The sequence below is a fragment of the Dipodomys spectabilis genome, unplaced genomic scaffold (assembly GCF_019054845.1).
Source record: "Dipodomys spectabilis isolate Male_0828 unplaced genomic scaffold, ASM1905484v1 ptg000499l, whole genome shotgun sequence".
In the NCBI taxonomy this organism is placed as follows: Eukaryota; Metazoa; Chordata; class Mammalia; order Rodentia; family Heteromyidae; genus Dipodomys; species Dipodomys spectabilis.
Genome location: NW_024871176.1, coordinates 1,077,110 through 1,100,692, shown reverse-complemented (window position 1 = coordinate 1,100,692; position 23,583 = coordinate 1,077,110). Strand labels below are relative to the sequence as shown.

General features: G+C 49.1%; 1 protein-coding gene across 3 annotated transcripts in view; it reads right to left on the bottom strand.

Annotated features, from left to right (window-relative positions):
* Pxn (paxillin) overlaps positions 1-16,544 on the bottom strand; it is a 50,856-nt gene extending 34,312 nt beyond the window's left edge. For all 3 annotated transcript variants that reach the window (XM_042669571.1, XM_042669569.1, XM_042669570.1), the window contains exon 1: positions 16,402-16,544. In XM_042669571.1, the coding sequence (XP_042525505.1) occupies positions 16,402-16,414 (13 nt within the window). In that variant the 5' untranslated portion in view covers positions 16,415-16,544. The remainder of the gene's footprint in view (positions 1-16,401) is intronic.
* Between the last annotated feature and the right edge of the window lie 7,039 nt (positions 16,545-23,583).

The following is a 23,583-nucleotide window of genomic DNA, read 5'->3' as shown; positions in this document are numbered from 1 at the left end:
GGATCATGGTTCAAAGGCAGCCTAAGCAGAAAAGTCTGTGAGACTCTCATCTACAATTTTTTTTTTTTTTTGATCGATCGTGGGGCTTGAACTCTGGGCCTGGGCGCTGTCCCTGTGCTCTTCAGCTCAAGACCAGCACTCTACCACTTGAGCCACAGCACCACTTCCGGTTTTCTAGTGGTTTATTGGAGATAAGAATCTCACGGACTTTCCTGCTTGGGCTGGCTTTGAACCTCGATCCTCAGATCTCAGCCTCCTGAGTAGCTAGGATTACAGGCATGAGCCACCGGCGCCCGGTTCTCATCTACAATTAACTACCAGAAAACTGGAGGTGAAGCTGTGAGTCAAAGTGCTAGAGTGTTAGCCTTGAGCAAAAAGAGCCCTGAGTTCATGCCCCACCAATAACAACTAACTAAATAAATAAATGAATAAAGGTCAAACCATAGGGTAAGACTCAGCTCCATATTTGAGTGATTGCCTAGCATGAGCAGGGCTCCGAATTCCATCACTAGCACCAAAAAAAATATAAAAGGCATAATTGGCAAGTGCCTATAGTCCCAGTTACATGAGAAATGGAGGCAGGATCCCTTGAGGCTCCCTTGAGCCTCGGATTTGAAGGCCAGCCTGGGCCACACAGTGAGACTGTCTTTTCAAAAGAAAAACAAAAAAGCTCAGAGGTCTTCTGAGGAAGACTGGGTCAGCTGCTCGTTCTCACCCAGGAACAAGTCAGTCAGGGTGCCACACCACACTACAGCCAAAGCTCTGCAAGACACCATGGAAGCAGAAGGAGCAATTCACCGAGTCAGAATTACTCTATCAGCCACGGTGAATAACTGCTGACTCGCTCAGAGTATGAAGGAACAGAACCTGAAAGTGAAGGCCAAGTTCAGATGCTCTGAGAACCACTGCAAGAAAAACTCCTGTGGGGAACATTCTAAGATGTGAGATTGTTTCCAGATGAGAATCTGCAGGCACAACCCTGACCTGCACAGTCCTCCTCAGGTCATTAAACAGATGACGCCATCTGGACTGAGCTGGAGATCTATCAGCCTGCCCAAGTCACTACTGTGGGTGCTCCAACCAACTTCCCTTATTAAAGCCAGTATCAAGAAAGAGGGGAGGGCTGGGAAGGTGGCTCAGTGGTAGAGTGCTTGCCTTGCATGCATGAGGCCCTGGGTTCCATTCCTCAGCACCACATAAGCAGAAAAGGCCGGAAAAGGCCATGAGACTCTTATTTCCAATAAACCACCAAAAAACCAGAAGTGGCGCTGTGGCTCAAGTGGTAGAGCACTAGCCTTGAGCTGAAGAGCTGAGGGACGCGAGCACCCAGGCCAAGTTCAAGCCCCACAAATGACAAAAAGAAAGAAAGAAAGAAGGGAAGGAGGGAGAAAGAGAGAGAGAAAAGGAAAGGAAAGCTAAGCTGAGGTGCTTCTTTTAATAGCTGATAAGGTAGACTTCTAGACAGTAATATTCCTAGAAGAGGGACATCCATGAGGATAAGAGGATCACTTCATCACAAAGAAATACTCACTCCAGAATGCAGCACAGCCAGTAACAGTACTTCAAAGGCAAGAAAGCAAAAGTGAACAGAACTAGAAGGAAAAAGAGACGAATCCATAAATACTTGTAGCTGGACATGGAGGTTTCAACTCTCCAACTGAGAGCACTCAGGAAAGCCCTTCACAACGAAGCTAAAGAGAAAAGCAAACAACACAAGAACTAACTGGCAGAAGGACAGAGGACCCACAGGAGGTTGGTATGAGGAACAAGAAGAGGAAGCTCAGGGCTTTGTTCACTGAAGTCCAAGGCACAGGCACACAGCAGAAATGCTCCTTCTGGGGCTGGGAAGGTGGCTCAGTGGTAGAGCGCTTGCCTTGCATGCCTGAGGCCCTGGGTTTGATTCCTCAGCACCACATAAACAAAAAGAAAAAAGCCGGAAGTGGCACTGTGGCTCAAGTGGTAGAGCGCTAGCCTTGAGCTGAAGAGCTGAGGGACAGCGCCCAGGCCCAGAGTCCAGGCCCCACAACCGGACCCAAAAAAAAAAAAAAGAAATGCTCCTTCCTTCTGCACCTCCCTGCCCCTCCCCCCAACACACCAGCTCAAGCTTCACTTCCCAAGCGTAGTTGCAGCCCTGATAATCCAGGCAGGGGTCAGTGTTCAACAACACATCTGGCTGACATTTCTCACCACCGCTGCATCCCAGGCACACTGCCTGTGCTCCATAGATGATTTGCACACACACAAAATGCAAATATAAACACGACTAGCCGGCCGGGCGCTGGTGGCTCACGCCTGTAATCCTAGCTACTCAGGAGGCTGAGATCTGAGGATCGCAGTTCAAAGCCAGCCTAGGCAGGAGAGACCGTGAGACTCCTATCTCCAATAAACCACCAGAAAACCGGAAGTGGTGCTGTAGCTCAAGTGGTAGAGCACTCGCCTTGAGCTGAAGAGCTGAGGGACAGCGCCCAGGCCCAGAGTTCAAGCCCCATGACCGACAAAAAAAAAAAAAGACACGACTAGCCTGTCCCCTCCCTCTCTTCCTCTTCCCCAGAAGTAGTCTATGTATCACCCTCCCAAATGACAAGTGTTTTTACTTTTTTTTTTTTTTTGGCCAGTTGTGGAGGCCTGAACTCTGGGCCTGGGCGCTGTCCCTCAGCTCTTCAGCTCAAGGCTAGTGCTCTACCACTTGAGCCATAGCGCCACTTCCAGCTTTTTCTGCTTATGTGGTGCTGAGGAATCGAACTCAGGGCCTCAGGCATGCAAGGCAAGCGCTCTACCACTGAGCCACCTTCCCAGCCACATGTTTTTACATTTTTATTTTCAAAAATTAAAGAAAAGCCAGGCACTGGTGGCTCATGTTTGTAATCCTATCAGGAGACTGAGAGCTGAGGATCAAGGTTCAAAGCCAGCCTGGGCAGGAAAGTAGTCTGTGAGACTCTTATCTCCAATAAACCACCAGAAAACTGGAAGTGGGGCTATAACTCGAGTGGTAGAGTACCCTGGGTTTGATTCCTCAGCACCATATAAACAGAAAAAGTCAGAAGTGACATTGTGGCTGAAGTGGTAAAGTGCTAGCCTTGAGCAAAATGAAGCTCAGGGACAGTGCTCAGGCCCTGAGGTCAAGACCGTAAGGGAGAAAAAGAAAAAAAAAAAGCTCAGGGGACAGCCCCACCCAAGACCTAAATTTCAGGCCCAGGACAGCATAAAAATAAATAAAATGTGGGACTGGGAAGGTGGCTCAGTGGTAGAGCGCTTGTCTTGCATGCCTGAGGCCCTGGGTTCGATTCCCCAGCACCACATAAGCAAAAAGGAAAAAAAGTCAGAAGTGGCGCTGTGGCTCAAGTGGTAGAACGCTAGCCTTGAGCTGAAGAGCTGAGGGACAGCGCCCAGGCCCTGAGTTCAGGCCCCACGACTGGACCCAAAAATAAATAAATAAATAAAATAAAATTTAAAAACACTCAAAACCTCTTTTGAGATTGCAGTGTTGGGCAGAAGGCCAGTATATAAAATAGATACAAAAGTAAGCACCTTTGAGCTGGGTGCTGGTAGCTCATGCCTGCAATACTAGCTCAGATATGAAGATTGGGGTTCAAAGCCAGCCTGGACAGAAAAGTCTATGATATTCTTATCTCCAATAAACCACCAGAAAAACCAGAAATGGAGAAGTGGCTCCAAATGGCAGAGCACGAACCTTGAGCAAAAGAGCTCAGGGACACAGCCCAGGCCCTGAGTTCAAGCCCTACAACAAACAAAACAGAATTAAAAATACAATTTAAAAAGTGAGCATCTTGGGGCTGGGAAGGTGGCTCAGTGGTAGAGCGCTTGCCTTGCATGCATGAGGCCCTGGGTTCGATTCCTCAGCACCACATAAGCAGAAAAAGCAGGAAGTGGCGCTGTGGCTCCAGTGGTAGAGTGCTAGCCTTGAGCTGAAGAGCTGAGGGACAGCACCCAGGCCCAGAGTTCAGGCCCCACGACCGGACCCCCCCCCACAAAAAAAAAAAAAAGTGAGCATCTCTGACTGAAAGAGGTGGTGGCACAGACCTCCAGCCACAGAGGAGATGACATGGTTCTGTGGCTCCTTCTGGAGCACAGTGGAAGGGCATCGTCAATCTAAAAGCCAACGGAGAGAACTTTCAGGGGACCACTGCCTCACAGGCAGTTAAGGCAGAGAGAGGAGGAAGCACAAGGCAATGTCTTCAACAGCCAGCAACCAGCAAACCACGTGCTGTTTGTTGGGAGCAAATGGACAGGGACACTAAGAGCCAAGCTTATCCCAAAGCTAGGCAGAGAACAGCTGGCTCCTGGTCAGTGTTCCTGCTACTCTAGGGGCATAAACAGGATGTTTGGAAGCAGATGACCACAAGTGACCACAGGAAGCCATGACAACCTCCTCCAGGTGACGCTCTTCTGTCCCAGCTTGTTTCCAGCTTAGCTGCCTCAGCACATCAAGCAACATAATTTCATGTGCTGACTTCCAAAGAGCAAGAAGGGACAGGAAGTTTTGAAAGTTCAGGGTACAACAGAAAGGGCCATCTGAATGGGTGGGCAGGGAAAAGAAGAGGACAGTCACTCAGCCATCCAACAGCAACCTCACCCCAGAGATACGGCGAGGCTGGCACTAAGGAGGGGTGAAGCAACCATACATACTCCTGGGTACAGAGGAGTTGGCAGGATGGGTAGCAAATGACCAAAGAAGCTTAGGAGGGTAGCCAACTTGAGACAGTGAAGAACGAGTATAGTATTCCAGACACTAGCTGCTCCTTCATACTCACCGCAGAGAAGTCAAGCCTGACCCAGCTCTCCCAGAGTTCTTGGGGGTGAGAAACACACCCCCTCCAGCCAGCAGAGCCTGGAGTCTACAGAGGAAGTGGCAGATCCAGAAAAACCAAGTGTGGGCCTCTGGACCCTCCCATTTCCACCTAAGGAAGAAGAACACTCCTGGAAACAGGAAAGCCTGTGATACCCAAAGAGCTAAGGGTAGGCCCTGGACAAGGGGCAGTCCCCAGGGCCAGCTTCCATCTAATGACTGAGGCCAGTCAATAGATGGTTCACAGGCCAGAAAAAGAAATCTCTTTTATTCTCTGGCTACCGGGATCCTCCGTGGCCACCCCACACAGGGAGGTTCCCGGATGTCACCATGGCCTAAGAGGACTGGGAGAAGCCCACAGCTGATGCAGGAATGGATTCCACAGCGGCTCACTGTGGCAGCTCTCAAATAGTAGCATTAGATGAGTGATTAGTACAAGCCAAGCCACTGAGAAACCTCCTCCCTGTACCACTTCCTCCCCAAAGCCACCAAAGAGACTCGAGGGAAATTAATGTCACAGAACCAAAACCCAACCTGACATCACCAGCACTATATGACCACTGCACCTTCAGAGCGGAGCCCTACACATTCTCCAACACATTCTCCAATCCACAGGGCCACAAAGTGGCCCAAGTTACAGACAACAGAAGTTAGCTTCCTCCCCAGGAGCAGAATGGCAAACAGGCAAATGTGCACTAAATGCCCACTGCCAAGATCAGCAGATATGTGTACTAGAAGTTTAAACACAGAGGAGAAACACCAGAGGCCTACCCCTCAAAGGAGTGTCTAGATCTAGACCCAAGAACCAATGCTAACCACATCCATTGCCCAGCACTTTGAAGCAGCTGGATGAAGATAGGGGAGGGATGAGGGCTCACAGTTCAAGTGACAGGCTGAGGTGACACGGTAGCAAGTGATAGAGACCCTGGTGGGGTTGCTTGGGCACCTGGGTTCTGACTGTGGCATCAGGTGGCCAACCTAGCCTGGACTAGAAAACTTCTCACTAAGGCTCTCCAGAGGAGGAAGTGGTTTGCTGGAGGTTGGGAATCGCAATGGGTGTCCACATACCCTTTTAATCATCAACCACCATCAAATATTTATCAAGCAACCACAGAGGGGAATAGTGGTTCTTGGCAGTGTGAGATGCTTGAAAGGAGGATAAAATCCCTGTCCTCAAGAAGCTTACTTACCGGGTTATGGGGAAACAAAAGGAAACTTAATTTGCCCAGTTCTGCCAACCAATGTCTAAGTGATGGGCCATCAGGTGGGCTAGCTTTAATGGGGACAGAGGCTCAACTCAGAAAAACCACTTCACTAAGTTCTTAAAGGGAGAAGGTATGGAGACAAACAAGGAGGAAGCTATTTTGTTCAATTTAGACCAAGATGCAGACCCAAGGCACAGTGGAATGCTTTTTTGACCAGAAGTCAATCTAACTCAGAGAGGCAACTGTGTGTTTATTATATAGGGCATATAGGGCAACAGAGGTTATTCTTACAGAACAGAAGCCAGGAGGGAAGCTACACCCAATGGAAAAACAGAGGGTCAGAAATTAGGGATGGAATTACGGAGTCAACTAAGTACTGCAATGAACAACATACATCCAAGGAGGGCAAATCAGATTTTTCAAAAGAAATGACATAATTTTTTTTTTTTTTTTTTTGGTCCGGTCGTGGGGCCTGAACTCTGGGTCTGGGCACTGTCCCTCAGCTCTACCACTTGAGCCACAGCGCCACTTACGGTTTTTTCTTTTTTGCTTATGTGGTGCTGAGGAATCAAACCCAGGGCCTCATGCATGCAAGGCAAGCGCTCTACCACTGAGCACCTTCCCAGCCCTATGACATAAAATTTTGAGGTACACTCCAAATGTTTTAACTACTGACAATTCATCTGATATGTGTGTATGTATATATTTTTTTTGTCACTTGTGGGACTTGAACACAGAGCCTGGGCACTGTCCCTGAGTTTTTACACTCAAGGCTAGTACTCTATCACTTGAGCCACAGAGTCACTTTCAACTTTTTCTGTGATTAATTGGAGATGAGTCTAATGGACTTTCTTGCCTGGACCGGCTTTGAACCACAATCCTCAGATCTCAGCCTCCTGATTTTAACATAGGCATGAGCCACCAGCCCCTGCACTTTTTTTTTTTGCCAGTCCTAGGGCTTGAACTCTGTCCCTGTGCTTCTTTTGTTCAAGGTTCATACTCTACCACTTGAGCCACAGTGCCACTTCTGACTTTTTTCTGTTTATGTGGTACTGAGGAATCAAACCCAGGGCTTCATGCATGCTAGGCAAGCAGTCTACCACTAAGTCACATTCCCAGCCAGCACTGACATTTTAAATACAGGAAACCAAGCAACACAAGTCTACAAGTCAAATCTAACCTGCTTCTGGATTTTCAGTATGAAAACAAACAAAAAGATACTAGGAACTAGAAGACCTACAAGTTCTTGCAACATTATCAGTGTTGACAATGAGTGTTCCCTTTTCCCTAACTCCTCTGAGTTTCGGTTTAGCTTCTCCATTTGGCAGTTGTACTGCAATCTATCTTACAGGGTTATTGTCAGAATAGCAAAAATAGTGAAAGACAAGAAAACGTCCCCTCAACCTTACTAAGGTTCAGAAAAATCCACTATTTAATTTAGGCCAAAGAATGGGGCCCGTAACAGAGAGATCAAGACCACAGATGAAGCCTCAAAAGAGAGAATAAAAAGGAAATGAGTTAGGTCTTTTCTGGTGTGCAAACCGGAAGAATCTGAACAATAGAATCCACGTCAGGGGTGGAAATAGAAATTTAGGAGTGGTCAGTACACAAGTTCTAACAGAGGTCATGCAAGCAGACAAATTGACTGATACCTAGGGAAAACTACAGGGAATTGAAAGAAATCCTTTGGGAAAACAAAGTGAGAAAGGAAGATGGGAAGGTTCTACAGAGAGAACCAAGCCCAGCCTAAGGAAGGAAAAGGAAAACACGGCCACTAGAGTAAGATCTGAGGCAGAAGATGTGAAAGAACTGGCCAGATTTTGTTAAAAACAGAAGCAAAGTAGTTAGGAAAGAGCCAGGTGCTGTTGGTCATGCCTATAATCTTAGCCATTCAGGAGGCTGAGATTTGAGGACTGTAGTTGGAAGCCAGCCAAAGCAAATTTCCAAGACTCTTGTCTCTAATTAACTGTCAAAAGCTGGAACTGACACCATGGTGGAAAAAGCCAAGTAAGCATGTGAGTCCTGAGTTCACGCTTGTGCACCGCGCGCGCGCGCGCGCGCGCACACACACACACACACACACACACACACGGGAGGGGGTAAGAAAAGAAGCCTGTGACTGGGCACTGGTATATATTCCTCGGCCTGTAATCCTAGCTTCTCAGGAGACTGAGATCTGAGGATCACAGTTCAAAGCCAGCCTGGACAGCCAGTTAACCACCAAAAAAGCTGTGGCTCAAATGGTAAAGCACTAGCCTCAATTGGAGCTGTGGCTCAAGTGGTAGAACACTAGCCTTGAGCAAAAAAACTCAGGGACAGCGCCCACCCAGGCCCTGAGTTCAAGCATTATGACCAGCACGAGGAGGAGGAGTAGGAGGACGACAATGACGACAAAACTATGACAACAATGAAGAAAAATGAAGAAGAAAAAAGAAGAAGGAGGAGGAGGAGGAGGAGGAGGAGGAGGAGAGGGGGGAGGAGGAGGGGAGGAGGAGGGGGAGGGGGGGGGGAGGAGGAGGAGGAGGAGGAGGAGGAGGAGGAGGAGGAGGAGGAGGAGGAGGAGGAGGAACAAGAAGCCACCTCTGCCCAGAAGAATAAGGTCAAACCTAGAACTACACTAGGAAGACACTCCCTGGAGGTTTCTGCCCACCTTGCATGCTCACTCAGGGACCTCCAATTCAAAACAGCTGGAAATGTGTCCTGCTCTCTCAACAAGAAAACAGAACAGAACATGGCTGTTTCTGCCAAGTGAGTTCAGAATAAGCTGCATTCCATTTCATTAAAACAATTACCTGAGCCCCAGCCAAGAATTACATAAAGCTTCCTCCAGCACCACCCCCTTCCCCCATAAAAGACACATCTCGCTGCTTTTCACATAAGAAAAGTAAGGCCCTGACTCCCCACTCCAAGACCTGGATAGGAGGATCCCATGATCCCTTCCAAGTGGCCAGCCTCTGTCTGCATCCTTGCTCACTGACAGACACACATGAGGCTCAAAGAAGACCCTCCACAAAGCATTCCCCTCTTGCAAGCCAGCTAGTAGCCCAGAATGTTTCTAGTAGACACTAGAGCCCTCAACTCTGCTTCTGAGCCTAGCAGGCCACTGGTGCCAGAGTCCTACTATTTCCCCCAAAAGATGTAAGATTAAGAAGCCCAGCTTTGAGTCAGTAAAAACTATACAAGAAGGACCTTGAAGAGAGTGGACAATCTAGGAGAGGAACTATGCAGCTGGAGAACTGGATGGGCCAGATCTGAGTGGCAAGCCTGGAGACCTCCTTGGCCACAGTTCAGGAAGTAAAGCAAAAGGCATCTCTTTCGCACCTCCAGGGCTTGAGCCTTCCCCAGGACTGTTAGGCATTATGTAAAGTCTTGCTCTGCAGCCCACCAGTCCAGACAAGCCCTTCCAAACTCCAACCAGGGACAGCTTCTCTCCTGTCTGACCAATGTCACCCCACCTACTCCTGTGCCTAATCTCTGTACCCTGTCTTTGTGGCCTGATCAAGGTTGTTGTTTTTTTCACCAGTAATAGTACTGTGCAGCTGGGTGCTGATGGCTCACACCTGTAATCCTAGCTACTCAAGAGGCTGAGATCTGAGGATAAGGGTGAGATTACTATCTCCAGTTACCCACCAAAAACCAGAAGTGGAGCTGTGGCTCAAAGTGAAGAGCTGAGGGACAGGCCCAGGCCCAGGCCGAGTTCAGGCCCCACGAAAGAAAGGGGAGGGGAGGGGAGGGGAGGGGAGGGGAAGGAAGGGGAGGGAAGGGAAGGGGGAAAGGAGGAAGGAAGGAATAGGAGAGTGTGAAGGTCCTATGCAAATACTGTGGCATTTTCAATAAGGGACTGGGGGGAAGGGCAGGGGAAGAGCAAGAGCCAATTTGACAGCAAGGGATGAACGTGTGTCTTTTTTTTTTCCTCTATCACTTAAAACTAAGTTGCAGACAACCTGACACTTCAGTCCTAAATACTTCTGCATGTACCTAACAGTGACAATATTCTCCCATAAAACCACAATCACACAAGAAATGAGCATTAGAAGGCCGCCTTTAAGGGAAGACTTGGCCACTGGGCTCTGCTAGGCCTGGCCAACCATACATTGTGCCGGCCACTGGCCCAGTGTCCAGAGCCTCCCTGGAGAGGTCGATCCTGAGCCCCACGGATTAGGGCATCAGTTAGCTGGAGACTTATCAGGATGTGAATGTATGCTGAGGCCAGACATGAGGCAGGAGATAAACACCTGGGAGGAAGACAAACCCTGACCTCTGTTTTAATAAGTTGCTTGGTCGATATTTCTAATTCTTCCCCTCCCACAGGATAGCTGCCATTCTCTACCTTGACTTTTTTTTTTTTTTTTTGGTCGGTTGTGGGGCTTGAACTCTGGGCCTGGGCACTGTCCCTAGCTCTTCAACTCAAGGCTAGTGCTCTACCACTTGAGCCACAGCACCACGTCCGGTTTTCTGAGTGGTTTATTGGAGATAAGAGTCTCACTGACTTTTCCTGCCCTGGCTGGCTTTGAACCGTGATCCCCAGATCTCAGCCTCCTGAGTGGTGTGAGCCCCCGGCGCCCGGCATCACCTTGACATTTTTTAATGACTTCTCTCTGCTGGAAATGGGATTGTTCCAAAGTACATCTAATACCTGAACAAATACAAGCAGGGTAGCTCTGAGTGGTGGAGAACAGGGCACAAGAAGGCTTCTGACTTCCAATCAGGAGTAATAGGGAGAGGGTCTTTCAGAAAGTACCCAGCTTCTCCTAGCAGCTGTGCTGTAAGCCCACGGTGTTGTCTCAAGGGTAACACGTGGCTGGTCAGGTGGCCAATTACAGGAGAGCAGGGCTCTCACCACAAACCCATCCCATCCTGAATGTAATACCTCCAAGAAAGGACAAAAGAGCTATCACTGGTTCACATCTATAATGCTAGCTATCCAGGGGACTGAAATCTGAAGGATTTTGAGGTAAGCCCAGGCAAAGTCTGTTTCCTAGGTTCCATCTCCAGAATAACCAACAAAAAGCAGGGGCGGAGAGATGGCCCAAGTAGCAGAGCACTAAGATGTCATCAGCTCAAACCCCTGTACTGCCAAAGAGAAAAAATAAAAAGGAGAAGCAGCTACAGGGAAAGCATAGACATGGGAGACTGAAAAGAGAATGAGGAGGGCTGGGAATGTGGCTCTGCGGTAAGAGAGCTTGCCTTGCATGCATGAAGCCCTGGGTTCCATTCCTCAGTACCATATAAGCAGAAAAAGCCAGAAGTGTTGCTGTGGCTCAAGTGGTGGAGTGCTGGCCTTGAGCAAAAGAAGCTCAAGGACAGTGCCTGGGCCCTGAGTTCAAGCCCTAGAACTGGCAAGGGGCGGGAGAGAATGAAGAGTATGGGGAGGGGACAGGAAAGATTTGGGGTGTTCCAGAAATGGAAAGCAATCAAATAGGCAACCAAGATCAAATACAGTATCATGAACAGAAATGTAAAGAGTGGTTGGTTACAAGTCCCTCTACATTCAGATGATCTGAATTTGAAAATACTAGCCGTGCCTGGGCAAGTGGGCTCACCTTGTCTGGGCCTCAGTTTCCTCCCCTGTAACATGGGTAGCAATGACGCTACTACTAGTAGTAATAACAACGATACCTGCTTTTAGGATACACGATTCAGCGTAACTATATGGTGTCCAAAACAGTACACCTGAATATAGTAAGCACTAAATAAACCAATGCCTGGAAAACCAGGCACCGGTGGCTCACATTTGTAATCCTAACTACTCAGGAGCCTGAGATCTAAGGATCACGGTTCAAAGCCAGCCCAGGCAAGGAAAGTCCATGAGATTCTTACCTCAAAGTACCACCAGAAAACCAGAAGTGGTGCTGTGGCTCAAAATGGTAGAGCACTAGCCTTGAGCAAAAGAGCGCTCGGGGAAAGCACTCAAGCCCAAGCCCCACAACCAACAACAACAACAACAAAAATCATGGAAAAAAATCTGTATACACTGTAAAAAAAAAAGTCTTTTATAGATGTTGGCCTTTTTATTAGTGAAGGCATTGGGACCAGGGCAACCTTGCAAAAAGGCTGGAACGAAGCTGAGAGGAAATCCTTTCAACACTCTGGCCTTGGAACAAGGTAAAGGCCCACAGAAGAGTAGAAACTCCATGCAGGATGAGTACAGGTGGAGGGATGAGGGCTGCACAGAGAGAGCCTCAGTGTGAGCCTGGCCTTCCATAGAGCTCTCCAGCCATTGAATGGTTTGTTCAGCCTCTCCAAAGCATGGCATCCCTAGAGAAGCTGGCACAAGGAATGCTGAGATGTTCCCTCATGGTGAAGGGGATATGGTTCCCCCACAAGCCAGGCCTTTCCCCTCTAAGTTATGTGGGTCAGAAAAGGCATCTGCTTAACAAGTAGACCAGGGCTGGGATTTTCCTCAGCCCCTTACTAGCATCCAAATGACCAAGTGCCCACCAGGAGGGCATCACCACTCCTAGGCCAAATGCTTCCTTTGCCACAGGCCCAGCAGCTGGGTGCCCTGACCCTGGCCTAACACACACAGGCACCACAGACAGGCAAACCCAAAATCCAGACTTGCCATGGAAACAGGGAGGATCCATAGTGTGGATCTGCCCCAAGCAACTCCCCTACCCCCCTAGCTTTACCCCCAAGGACAATGAGGCACTGTTTTCCAAGGGTCAAGACTGCAAAGAAGCTGAAAGGCAAGTCCAGATTCCAGCAGCAGCTAGGCCTTGCCAACAGCTGGCTGTGCCCTCTGCTAGTGGATGGGAAGGCAAAGCTCTTAAGTCTTGAACTGGTCCTACCCTCTGCCACACAGGCTATTATTGCCTGGGGACAGCCCCTGGAGCAGAGCAAAAACTTTAAAGGTAACTATCAATTATTCCCCTAACAACACTTACTGTTTTAGGTTTAAGAAAGACCTGGACTGAGCTGGGTGTTGGTGGCTTACGCCTATAATGCTAGCTACTCAGAAGGCTGAGATCTAAGGATGGGAGGTTCAAAGCCTGCTAAACAGAACAGAAAAGTCTCCATGAGATTATTTCCAATAGACTACTCAAAAAAGCTGGAAATGCCTCTGTGGCTCAAAAGCACTAGCACAAAGAGGCCCAAAAACAGTGCCCAGGCCTTGAGTTCAAGTCCCGGGACCAGCAAAAAAAAAAAGAAAGAAAAGACCTGGTCTGCCATTGAATTAGTTTAGGTTCAAACTCCAGCTCCAATGTTTAACTTCCCTCAAGGTCAAGTTTCCCCATCTGGGAGTCAGAGATAAAGCACCTCCCTCTTGGATGGCTACAGTACCACTCAAAGCACTGAGTCCAGCACCTGCCTCCAATCCAGCAAGCATGATCATTGTTAGACCAGTTGTAGCCAAAGTCTCCCTCAACCCTAACTCTCAAAATACATCAGGAACATGAACGAGGAGAGAGAGGAGTCAGTGCAGAAAGCGTGAACAGAGTGCATCACAGTGTTATAGAAACTCTGTCCAGGAAACTCTGGCCAGAACTTGTACAGAACCAACTCCCGGCCAAACCAGCATCTAAACAGTAATGAGCAAAGCCACCAAGCAGCCACCGGGCAGCACAGAGTAGAGAGAACACAGGGAAAAGGGCAGGACATGCTGTGTTTATGTTTTTCTGCCAAAAGAGCTATAAATTTGTAACTTATTAAATAGCACATGGTGATTCTGTCACTGGCCACTATGGGGAGGGAACGAGTTCTCCATATTTTTTCAGTCCCCCCCAAAAAAACAAAACCCCAACAGTCATTACAGAGGCTGTATTTCCCCCCCCTTCCACCAGCCTTACCACAGGGCAGACCCCCATAAACTCTCTCCTGTGTTAGGGACCAGGAGCCTCACAGCTGAAAACACTCTCAGAAGAAAAATAAAAACAAGAGCCCTGGCCTGTGTGTCCATCCCAACTTAGGAAAACAGCTGACGGCAGTGTGCTGAGCAGCCATCCAGACAGCTGACAGGGCCTAGGCTCAGAGGCAAATTCCTCACCCCTCCTGCACACCCCCTCCCCCCTTCCCCCCCTAGTCTCCCAGTCAGCCAGGCATGGCTGGCCCCCTGGGAGCTCAGACTAAGGAAGTCAGGCAGCCCAGATCAAGCAACTGGACAGCCTATGCTGAGTGGGAGGTGGTAAAAGTCACAGGTGGCAGCCATGGCCCCAGCGACCAGGCCACCTTTCACGGCCTGCTTCTCCCTATTCAAGAGCTATGCTCAAGGGGTTAGATACTAGGTAGCCAGTCACTGATTGGTCATTCTGTGGCTAGGCAGCCTTGGGCAAGAGAATCAGCCTTTCTCAAGAAGAAATTTTCTCAATTTGTAAAAGGCAGGTAGTCATGATGGCAGTGGCCGTAGAGTGACCTTAGAAAAGGATTGTAAAATCCAGGAATGGGGAAGTACAGCAAATTTCAGTTCCTACAGTTTCTACAACCCCCACACACCAACCCACTATACTCTTTCCTTTCAGAGCTCAGTTCCTGGCCCTAAATGGAAGATCGTCAGAAGACAGGAATTCCGGACTTTGCAAACTCTACAAAGCCTTTCTCAGTTCTTCAAACAGCACAGGGACTGTCCAGAAGCAACAGAGCCCCACCAGGGTGCTACAACTGTAACACTGCTGCTGGCTCCCACTAGAGAAGCAATGAGACTTTCAAATCCTAATTCCACACACATCCCTCAGCCTCTTCTCCTCTTAAGTTATAATACCTGCCTGGAAGCCATACCAACCTTGAGTATGCCAGAAAAATGGGTGCCAAATCTGACCCAAAGGCAAAAGTATTTCTGCAGCCACTCTACTCTGCAAAACAAGCAGGACCCTGTAATCCCCCAGGATTGTTCGGGGGTGGGGAGACTGCCTGAGCTGGGAAGGTGGCTCAGTGGTAGAGTGCTTGCCTCGCATGCATGAGGCCCTGGGTTCAATTCCTCAGCACCACATAAACAGAAAAAGCCGAAAGTGGTGCTGTGGCTCAAGTGGTAGAGTGCTAGCCTTGAGCTGAAGAGCAGAGGAACAGCGCCCAGGCCCAGAGTTCAAGCCCCATGCCCAACTAAATAAATAAATCAATAGCTGCAGGGAAGCAGTCAAGTCTAATGCCAGCCTTCACTTGGTGCCCTGTACTGCTTGTGAGAGGAGGCCCCTCAGTGCTCCTGCCTGGTGAATTTGCTTCTCAGAGCCTGGGGCAGAGGACGCACATCAGCAGCGATCACACAAGCCCACCACAGTGCAGAGAGGAAGACAAGATTCCTTCATAGAAGAAACCCTCCCCCCACCTCCGCAGCGCTGAGGCATGAAGGGAACAGAGAACCCCGTTCCACTCTGGGGTTCGCAGCACCCAAGGCATTCCTAGAACCCTGGCACGGACCAATTTGGGTTTAAGTCAGCTTCCAGGTGACTCTTCCCCCTGTCCTAATACCAGATGGAGGGAGACTAGACTGGAAAGCGCAGCCTCAGGGCTCCAATAACAGGAAGACAGTAAAACTCTGTTCTGGGCATCCTGTCCTCCTTTTACCTGTGTGCTCACCGCCTGAGGCTGGAAGGGGGGTTGGGGGGGGGGAACTGCCAGTCGGGACGTGTTCACAGATGGCCAAACTTTGAGGCCCACCTCCCACCTCATTCCTCTGGCATTTATTACACCAGGGCCTGGGGATGGGGAGGGGGGGTGGGGGAGGGGAAGGGGAGAGAAGAACATCATCACTCCCCAACTTGCCCTTCCAGGTTTGGATATGAAAAAAGAGATCCAGTCTGTAAATGGAGAACTAGGTCCATACAGAGAAATGCAGTAGCCATTAAGATGACCCAGACCTGAAAGGAGATGGGGGCGGGGGGAGTTAATGGAGAATTCTGAGAAACTTATCTTCGAACGGGGGTGGGGTGTGTGTGTGTGTGTGTGTGTATGTGTGTGTGTGTGTGTGTGTGTGTGGTCATGGCGAGCTCAACTCTCACCTTTGGAAAAGAAAAGGGGTGTGGGGTGGGGAAGGGTTCTATCTCCCCTGAAGTGGGGGGGGTGTCCTGGAGGGGGGGGGGGACGAGTCGGCGAAAGCAGGGCCGGATCCCAAGAGATGAAGCAGCTGCCGGGCGGGTGGGGGCGGGGAGCTGCGGGTGGGGAGAGGGTCGCAGGGCGGAGGGGATGGGCCGCCCCGCGGTCCTGTCCCGGAGGCAGGCGGCTGGGGCCCCCGGCCGAGGTTGGGGGGACCCCGAGGCGGGGATCGGACCCTTTCCCCCGCCCACCCCCCCACCCCCGCACTCAGGCCCGGGGTGGGACCGCGGTCCGTGGAGCCCCGGCCGGCAGGGCCCGGACCCGGGGTGGGAGATCCCCGCTCGCTCGCTCGCTCGCTCGCGCCCGCCCGGCCCGGGGCCGCGCGCCCCTCGCCGCTTCTCTCTCAGCCTCCGGCTCACTCACCGAGGTCGTCCATGGCGAGGACCGAGGCACCGGCTGCCCGTCCCGCGGCCGATCCCCTCAGCCCCGCAACTTTTCAGCCGCTCGTTCTCCGCCCGGAACAGAACGCGTCGCCGCCGCCGCCGCCGCCGCCGCCACGGCCGCCGCCGCCGCCGCTGCCGCGCGCACCCGCGCCCGCGCCCGCGCTCGCGCCTGCGCCCCGCCCCCTGGAGCGTCCGTGACACGTGGCCCCGCCCCCTGCGCGCGATGGCCCCGCCCCACTGTCGGCCCCGCCCCGGGGCCATCCGCGAGCGTGCCGTGCTGGACGTGGCAGTGGCGACCCCTAGCGACAGAGAGAGCTTATGGCGGCTCGTAGGAACTTCAGCGCTTCCCTTCAGTCTCTGGTTAGTCGCAAAGTCACTCGCCTGACCTTCGGGCAGACGGCTGTCTGTCCACTTACTCATCAGTCATTCGGTCATCACATGCCTCACTTTCCACTGGACTGCAAAGTCGGATTGGTCCACCTGTCCTTCTGTCTCCCAAGAGGTCACCTGCTAGGTAGCCTAAATCAGTAACAGGCAAGGCCCAGGCGCCTTTCCCGGGGTTGTCCTCTGGATAAGAGCAGTACAGGGCACAGGCCAGACTGTGGGTCCTAGAACCAGTACTTCTTTTCTTTTCTTTTCTCCTCTCCCACGCCCTTTACTTTTATTTATCTGTCTGTTTCTTGAGACTGTTTTGCTATGAAGCCCAGTCAGCTTCCTGACTGCTGGAATTAAAGGGGTGCATGACATATCCGGCTCCAGTTCCAGTACTCTTGAGGTTATACACTCTTTAATTTTTACATAATGTCTACCTCCCGAGAGGCTTGGCTAAAATTCTACATGAGCAGGAAGGACCTCACATTAGAGAGGAAAGGGAAAACTACAGAAAAGTCACACCCAGTGCCAAGCAGTTTCCTCAGGGGACCCTGCTCTCACACACCCAGAAGTTAGGTGATAATGACTGACCTTTATCCAGTGTTTGATAAACAGATACTCTATAGTTATTATCTAAATTTCCTTTGAGATGCAGGGTGCTGGTACCTGTAATCCTAGCTCCTCTCAGGAGGATCAGATCTGAGGATTGTCATTTGAAACCAGCCCACGGTAGGAAAGTCCATGGAAATTTTGTTTCATTTGTTCGTTTGTTTTTGTCAGGCCTGGGGCTTGAATTCAGGGCCTGGGTACTGTCCCTGAACTTCTTTTGCTCAAGGCTAGCACTCTACCACTTGAGCCACAACGCCACTTCTAGCTTTTTCTGTTTATTGTGTACTAAGGAATGGAACTCAGGGCTTCATGCATGCTAGGCAAGCACTCAACCACAAAGCCACATTCCCAGCCCCTCCATGAGACTATTAATCTCCAACTAACCAGCCAGAAATGAAGCTATGGCTCAAATAGTAGAGCATCAACCTTGAGCAAATAAACTAAGGGAGACCTGGTGCTGGTAGCTCATGCCTGTAATCCTAGCTGCTCTGGAGGCTGAGATCTGAGAATCACAGTTCAAAGCCAGCCTGGGCAGAATAGTCTGTGAGACTCTTCTCCAATTAACCACCAGAGAACCGGAAGTGGTGTTGTGACTGAAGTGGTAGAGCACTAGCCTTGAGCTGAAGAGCTGAGGGACAGTGCCCAGGCCCAGAGTTCAAGAACCACAACTGACAAAAAAAAAAGGGAGGGAGCTGGGAAGGTGGCTCAGTGGTAGAGCGCTTGCCTTGCATGCCTGAGGCCCCTGGGTTCGATTCTTCAGCACCACATAAGAAAAAAAAGCTGGGGGCTGGGAAGGTGGCTCAGCGGCAGAGCGCTCGCCTTGCAATGCATGAGGCCCTGGGTTCGATTCCTCAGCACCACATAAGCAAAAATAAAAAAGCTGGAAGTGGTACTGTGGCTCAAGTGGTAGAGTGCTAGCCTTGAGCTGAAGAGCTGAGGGACAGCGCCCAGGCCCAGAGTTCAGGCCCCACAACTGGACCCAAAAAAAAAAAAAAAGAAAGAAAATCCATGAGACTCCTATCTCCAATTAGCCACAAGAAAACTGGAAGTGGCACTGTGGCTCAAAGTGGTAGAGTACTAGCCTTGAGCTGAAGAGCTCAGGGACAGTAATCAGGCCCAGAATTGAAGCCCCATCTCACACACACACACACACACTCTCTCTCTCTCTCTCTGTATATATATATATATATATATATATATATATATATATATATATATATATAATATATGAATAAATTTACACATTGCTTTGAAATTTGCTTTTTATACCTACCTACCATGATTCTGTGAACACTTTTTCAGAGCACTCAATATTCTTCCTAGTCACCATTGCCTTGGGATAAAATAGTGTTATATCACATACCTATACGAACATCTCCCTAATCAATTCTGTAGTTAAGCATAATTCTTTCCATGTTTCCACTGTAATTATCAATGCTGAGGAGAATATCCCTGTAGTCTTGGCGCACACCCTTGCTTCTTTCCTGATGATCAGTGTCTGCATGTGGAAGTGCTGTATCAGGGGTCTGGTTAGTGTCTTGTTAGTCCTTTTGCTGTGTGCTGACAAAGTACTGTCCCTAACAGCTGCATCGACATAAATATACAATATATAGTTCACAAGCACCAACTTGACAGGGGTCACTGTAGAGTGATGCTATGCTGGATTCCCCAGATGTGGCATAATTTCACCCTGGGTGGAAGGTGAGATGGAAGCAGAACATGGGAAGGGCCCTGGTGGCTCACACCTGTCACCCTAACTACTCAGGAGACTAAGATCTGAGGATCACAGTTCAAAGACAGCCCAGGCAGGAAAGTCTGTGAGACGTTTTCTTTTCTGGGCATGGGGTTTGAGCCTAGGGCCTGGGAGCTGTCCCTGAGCTCTTTGCTCCAGGCTAGCGCTCTACCACTTGAGCCTCAGCTCCATTTCCGGTTTTCTGGTGGTTCATTGGAGATATGAGTCTCACAGGGACTTTTCCTGCCCAGGGTGGCTTTGAACTACAATCCTTAGATTTCAGCCTCCCGAGTAGCTAGGATTACAGGCTTGAGCTACCAGTTCCCAGCTTGTGAGACTCTTATCTCTAATAAATTACTCAGAAAAAAAAAAAAAGCCAGAAATGGCTCTGTGGTTCAAGTGGTAGAGTGCTAGCCTTGAAACAAACAAACAAAAAAAAAAGAATCTAAGGGACAGTGTCCAGGTCCTGAGTCTGAGCCCCAATACTGGTAGCAAAATAAACAAAACAATCATAGCTGGGCACCAATGGCTCACGCCTGTAATCCTGGCAACTCAGGAGGCTGAGATCTGAGGATTACATTTCAAAGCTAGCCCAGGCAAGAAAGTCCATGAGACTCTTCTCTCCAATTAACCACCAGAAAACCAGAAGTAGCGCTGTGGCTCAAGTGGTAGAACACTAGCCTTGAGCTAAAGAGCTCAGGGACAGAGCCCAGAGTTCCAGCCCCACAACCAACAAAAACAACAAAAAAGGGAATAGGATAGTAACAGGATATATATCTGTTGTGGAGGAAGAAGTCATATATTTGTTTATGACATGCATATTCATGTTGGAAGACTCTGGAAGAGTACACAAGCAATTGTTACCTGAAGAAGTAGGGGTAAGACAGAAAGACTTTACTCATGACCCCGTCTTGGTAGTGTGGGCAGGAAATCATGGTCTCCAGCTCGCTAGGCAGGTGCTCTTCCACCCTCCATCTCCTTCCCACTAGGTAGACAGCTAGCCTTTAATTGTCCATTCTCCTGCCCCAGCCACCCAGGAGCTTGGATTGCAGACATGCACCACCCCACCCATCTACTTAAATACAGCCTTTGAATCACCTGACTTTTGAACTACATATATAATTTAACCTGTGCTTAAAATGAATTAATATTTTAGAACTAAACATTTGGCTCTGGGAGCATGGCTCAGGTGATAATGGCTGCCTAGCAAGCATGAGGCCCCGAGTTCAAATCCATGTACAACCAAAAGCAAAATAAAACCTTACATTTAAAACAGAAGATCCGAGCTGGGCCCTGGTGCCTCACGTCTGTAATCCCAGCTACTAAGGAGGCTGAGATCTGAGGATCATATTTCAAAGCCAACCTGGGCAGGAAAGTCCCTGTGAGACTCTTACCTCCGATGTACCACCAGAAAACCAGAAGTGATGATGTGGCTCAAATGGTAGAATGCTCACCTTGAGCTGAAGAGCTCAGGGACAGCGCCCAAGCCCAGAGGTCAAGCCCCATAACGACAAGAAAAGAAAAGAAAACAAAAGAAAGGAAAGGAAAGGAAAGAAAAGAAAGGAAAGGAAAGGAAAGGAAGGAAGGAAGGAAGGAAGAAAGAAAGAGGGCTGGGAAGGTGGCTCAGTGGTAGAGCACTTGCCTTGCATGCCTGAGGCCCTGGGTTCAATTCCTCAGCACCACATAAGCAAAAAGAAAAAAGCCGGAAGTGGAGCTGTGGCTCAAGTGGTAGAGCGCTAGCCTTGAGCTGAAGAGCTGAGGGACAGCGCCCAGGCCCAGAGTTAGAGTTCAGGCCCCACGACCGGATCCAAAAAATAAAAATAAAAAAAGAAAGAAAGAGAGAGAGAGAGAGAGAGAGATCCTACAAGCTGGGAGCCCCTGCGTCTCACTGTAATCCTGGCTACTCAGCAGGCTGAGAGCTGAGGATGGAAGTTCAAAGCCAGCCTGGCTAGCAGGAAAGTCCTTGAGATTCTGATCTCCAATGAATCACAGAAAAAGCTGGAAGTGGTGGTGTGGCTCAGGTGGTAGAGCATTAGCTTGGGCAAAAAGGAGTTCAGGGACAGTGCCCAGGCCCAGAGTTCAAGCCCCAGGACCTGCCAAGAAAAAAAATAAAGAGCCCACAGAGTTGGGGATAGCTCAATGGTACAATGCCTGTTTAGTGTGTGTGACACTCCATCCCTAGCAACACATACACACACACACACACACACACACACACACACACACACACACACACACACACACATATTCTGGAAAAGAGCCAACCATGACCTCTTTTTCTGAGGCTCGGAGCCTTTGGGAAAGGCTTTCTAAAAGGAGGGACTGGAATTCAGAAAGGTATGCAGAGGGCCCCAGCATAGATGCAGCAAAGATTAAATGTTTATTTCAAGGAGTCATAGGACTCAAAGGGAGTATCCTAGCAGAGACTTGGGACCTGTGAGGGAAATCCTCAGGGTTGCCAGAGATGTAAGAGTTCAAATCCTGTCTCTGCCATCTGCCAACTGTGCAGTCTCTGGTGTGACTCTGCACCCAACTGAGCTACCATTTTCTCATTCACACAGTGGGAGGGAGGCTTATAGCTGGGAGCTTTTAGTAGTTGGGGGTTTGGAGCAAGCAAACTTAACCACTCTGCCCCTTAGACGCATTGACTGTAAAACTTGGTTTTGAAAGTTATATATATTGGAAGTGGAGCTATGGTTCAAGTGGTGGAGTGTTTGCTTTGAGCTGAAGAGCTGAGGGACAGTGCCCAGGCCCAGAGTTCAAGCCCCACCACTGACAAAAAAAAAAAAAAGAAAGAAGAAAATACATATACTTTCTGTTTATATGGGTTCAACAGCAAAAAGCAAAAATTGTATAAAAATGAAGCAACTAGAGGAGTTTCAAAGTTCAGTGATTGGAGCCCTGGGTTACACACACACACACACACACACAGAGCAATAAAGAAAGGAAGGAGAACGAAAGCAAGAGAGAGAGAAAGAGGAAGAAAAAAAAAGATAAGGAAGAAAGAGGGCTGGGCATGTGGCTTAATGGTAGAGTGCTTGCCCAGCATGCATGAAGCCCTGGGTTCCATTCCTCAGCATCATAAAGCTGGAAGTGGCACTGTGGCTCAAGTGGTAGAGTGCTAGCTTTGAACAAAAAAAGCTCAAAGACAGTGCTCAGGCCCTGTGTTCAAGTCCCAGGACTGGGGGGAGAAGGAGGAGGAGTAGAAGGAAGAGGAAGAAGACGAGGAGGAAGCAGAGGAGGAAAAAGAAAGGAAGGAAAGGAAACAGAAGGAAAAAAAAGGATTAGGTCCAGATACAAGTAGACTGACTCTCAAGCCTATAATCTTAGCTATTCAGGAGGCTGAGATCTGAGGATCACAGTTTGAAGCTAGCACAGGCAGGAAAGCCTGTGAGATTCTTATCTCCAATAAACTACAAAAAAAAAGAAAAAGAAAAAGAAAAGGCCTGCAGTGAAGCTGTGGCTTTATGGTTGAACACCAGCCTTGAGCAACACAATACCTCAGTGCCTAGGGCCTGAAGACCAATCACGCCATGGGACAAGCCCCCCCCCCCCCCCAAAAAAAAAATAAAAAGGGCTGGGAACTTCTTTTTCTTTCTTTTTTCTTTTTTTTCCTTTCATTTTTGCCAGTCATGGGGCCTGAACTCTGGGTCTGGGCGCTGTCCCTCAGCTCTTCAGCTCAAGGCTAAAGCTTTATTCTGCTTATGTGGTGCTGAGGAATCGAACACAGGGCCTCATACATGCAAGGCAAGCACTCTACCACTGAGCTACCTTCCCAGCCCAGGTGGGACTTTAAGGTTAGAAGAGAAAAAGATTGTTTTGAAGGTTCATTCAGCCACTAAAGAGTTGCAAAATTAAGATTATCAGTTTAATTATATAAAATAATAATCCGTATCAAGAACATTTATTATTTAACATATAGGAAGCACAATAATCTTTTACTCTTTTCTTTCTGATGCTGGGAATTGAACCTAAGCCCTGAGTACATGCTAGGTGAGCATTATGTCACTGAGCTACAACCCCAACCCAAGTCTTTCACATTTTACCTCATTTAGTCCTTTTCTCAGACTTTCTTGCCTGGGCTGGCTTTGAACCATGATCATCAAATCTCAGTCTCGAGTGGCATGAGCCACTGGTGTCTGGCTTCCACTAGAGATTTTTTATTTGGTTTTGTGTCAGTCATGGGGCTTGAACTCTGGGCCTGGGCGTTGTTCCTCAGCTCTTCAGCTCCAGGCTAGCATTCTACCACTTGAGCCATAGCACTCAAGGTTTTCTTTCTTTCTTTCTTTCTTTTTGCCCAGACGTAATCCCCAGACATCCTGATTTAATTGGTCTGGAATGTAGTTTGGGCATCAAGATTTTAAAAAAAAAAAGCTTCTCCAACAATTCTCACACACAGAGTGGAGGAACTCTAAGATAAAGATGATCAAGATTGGCCGGGGAGGGGGG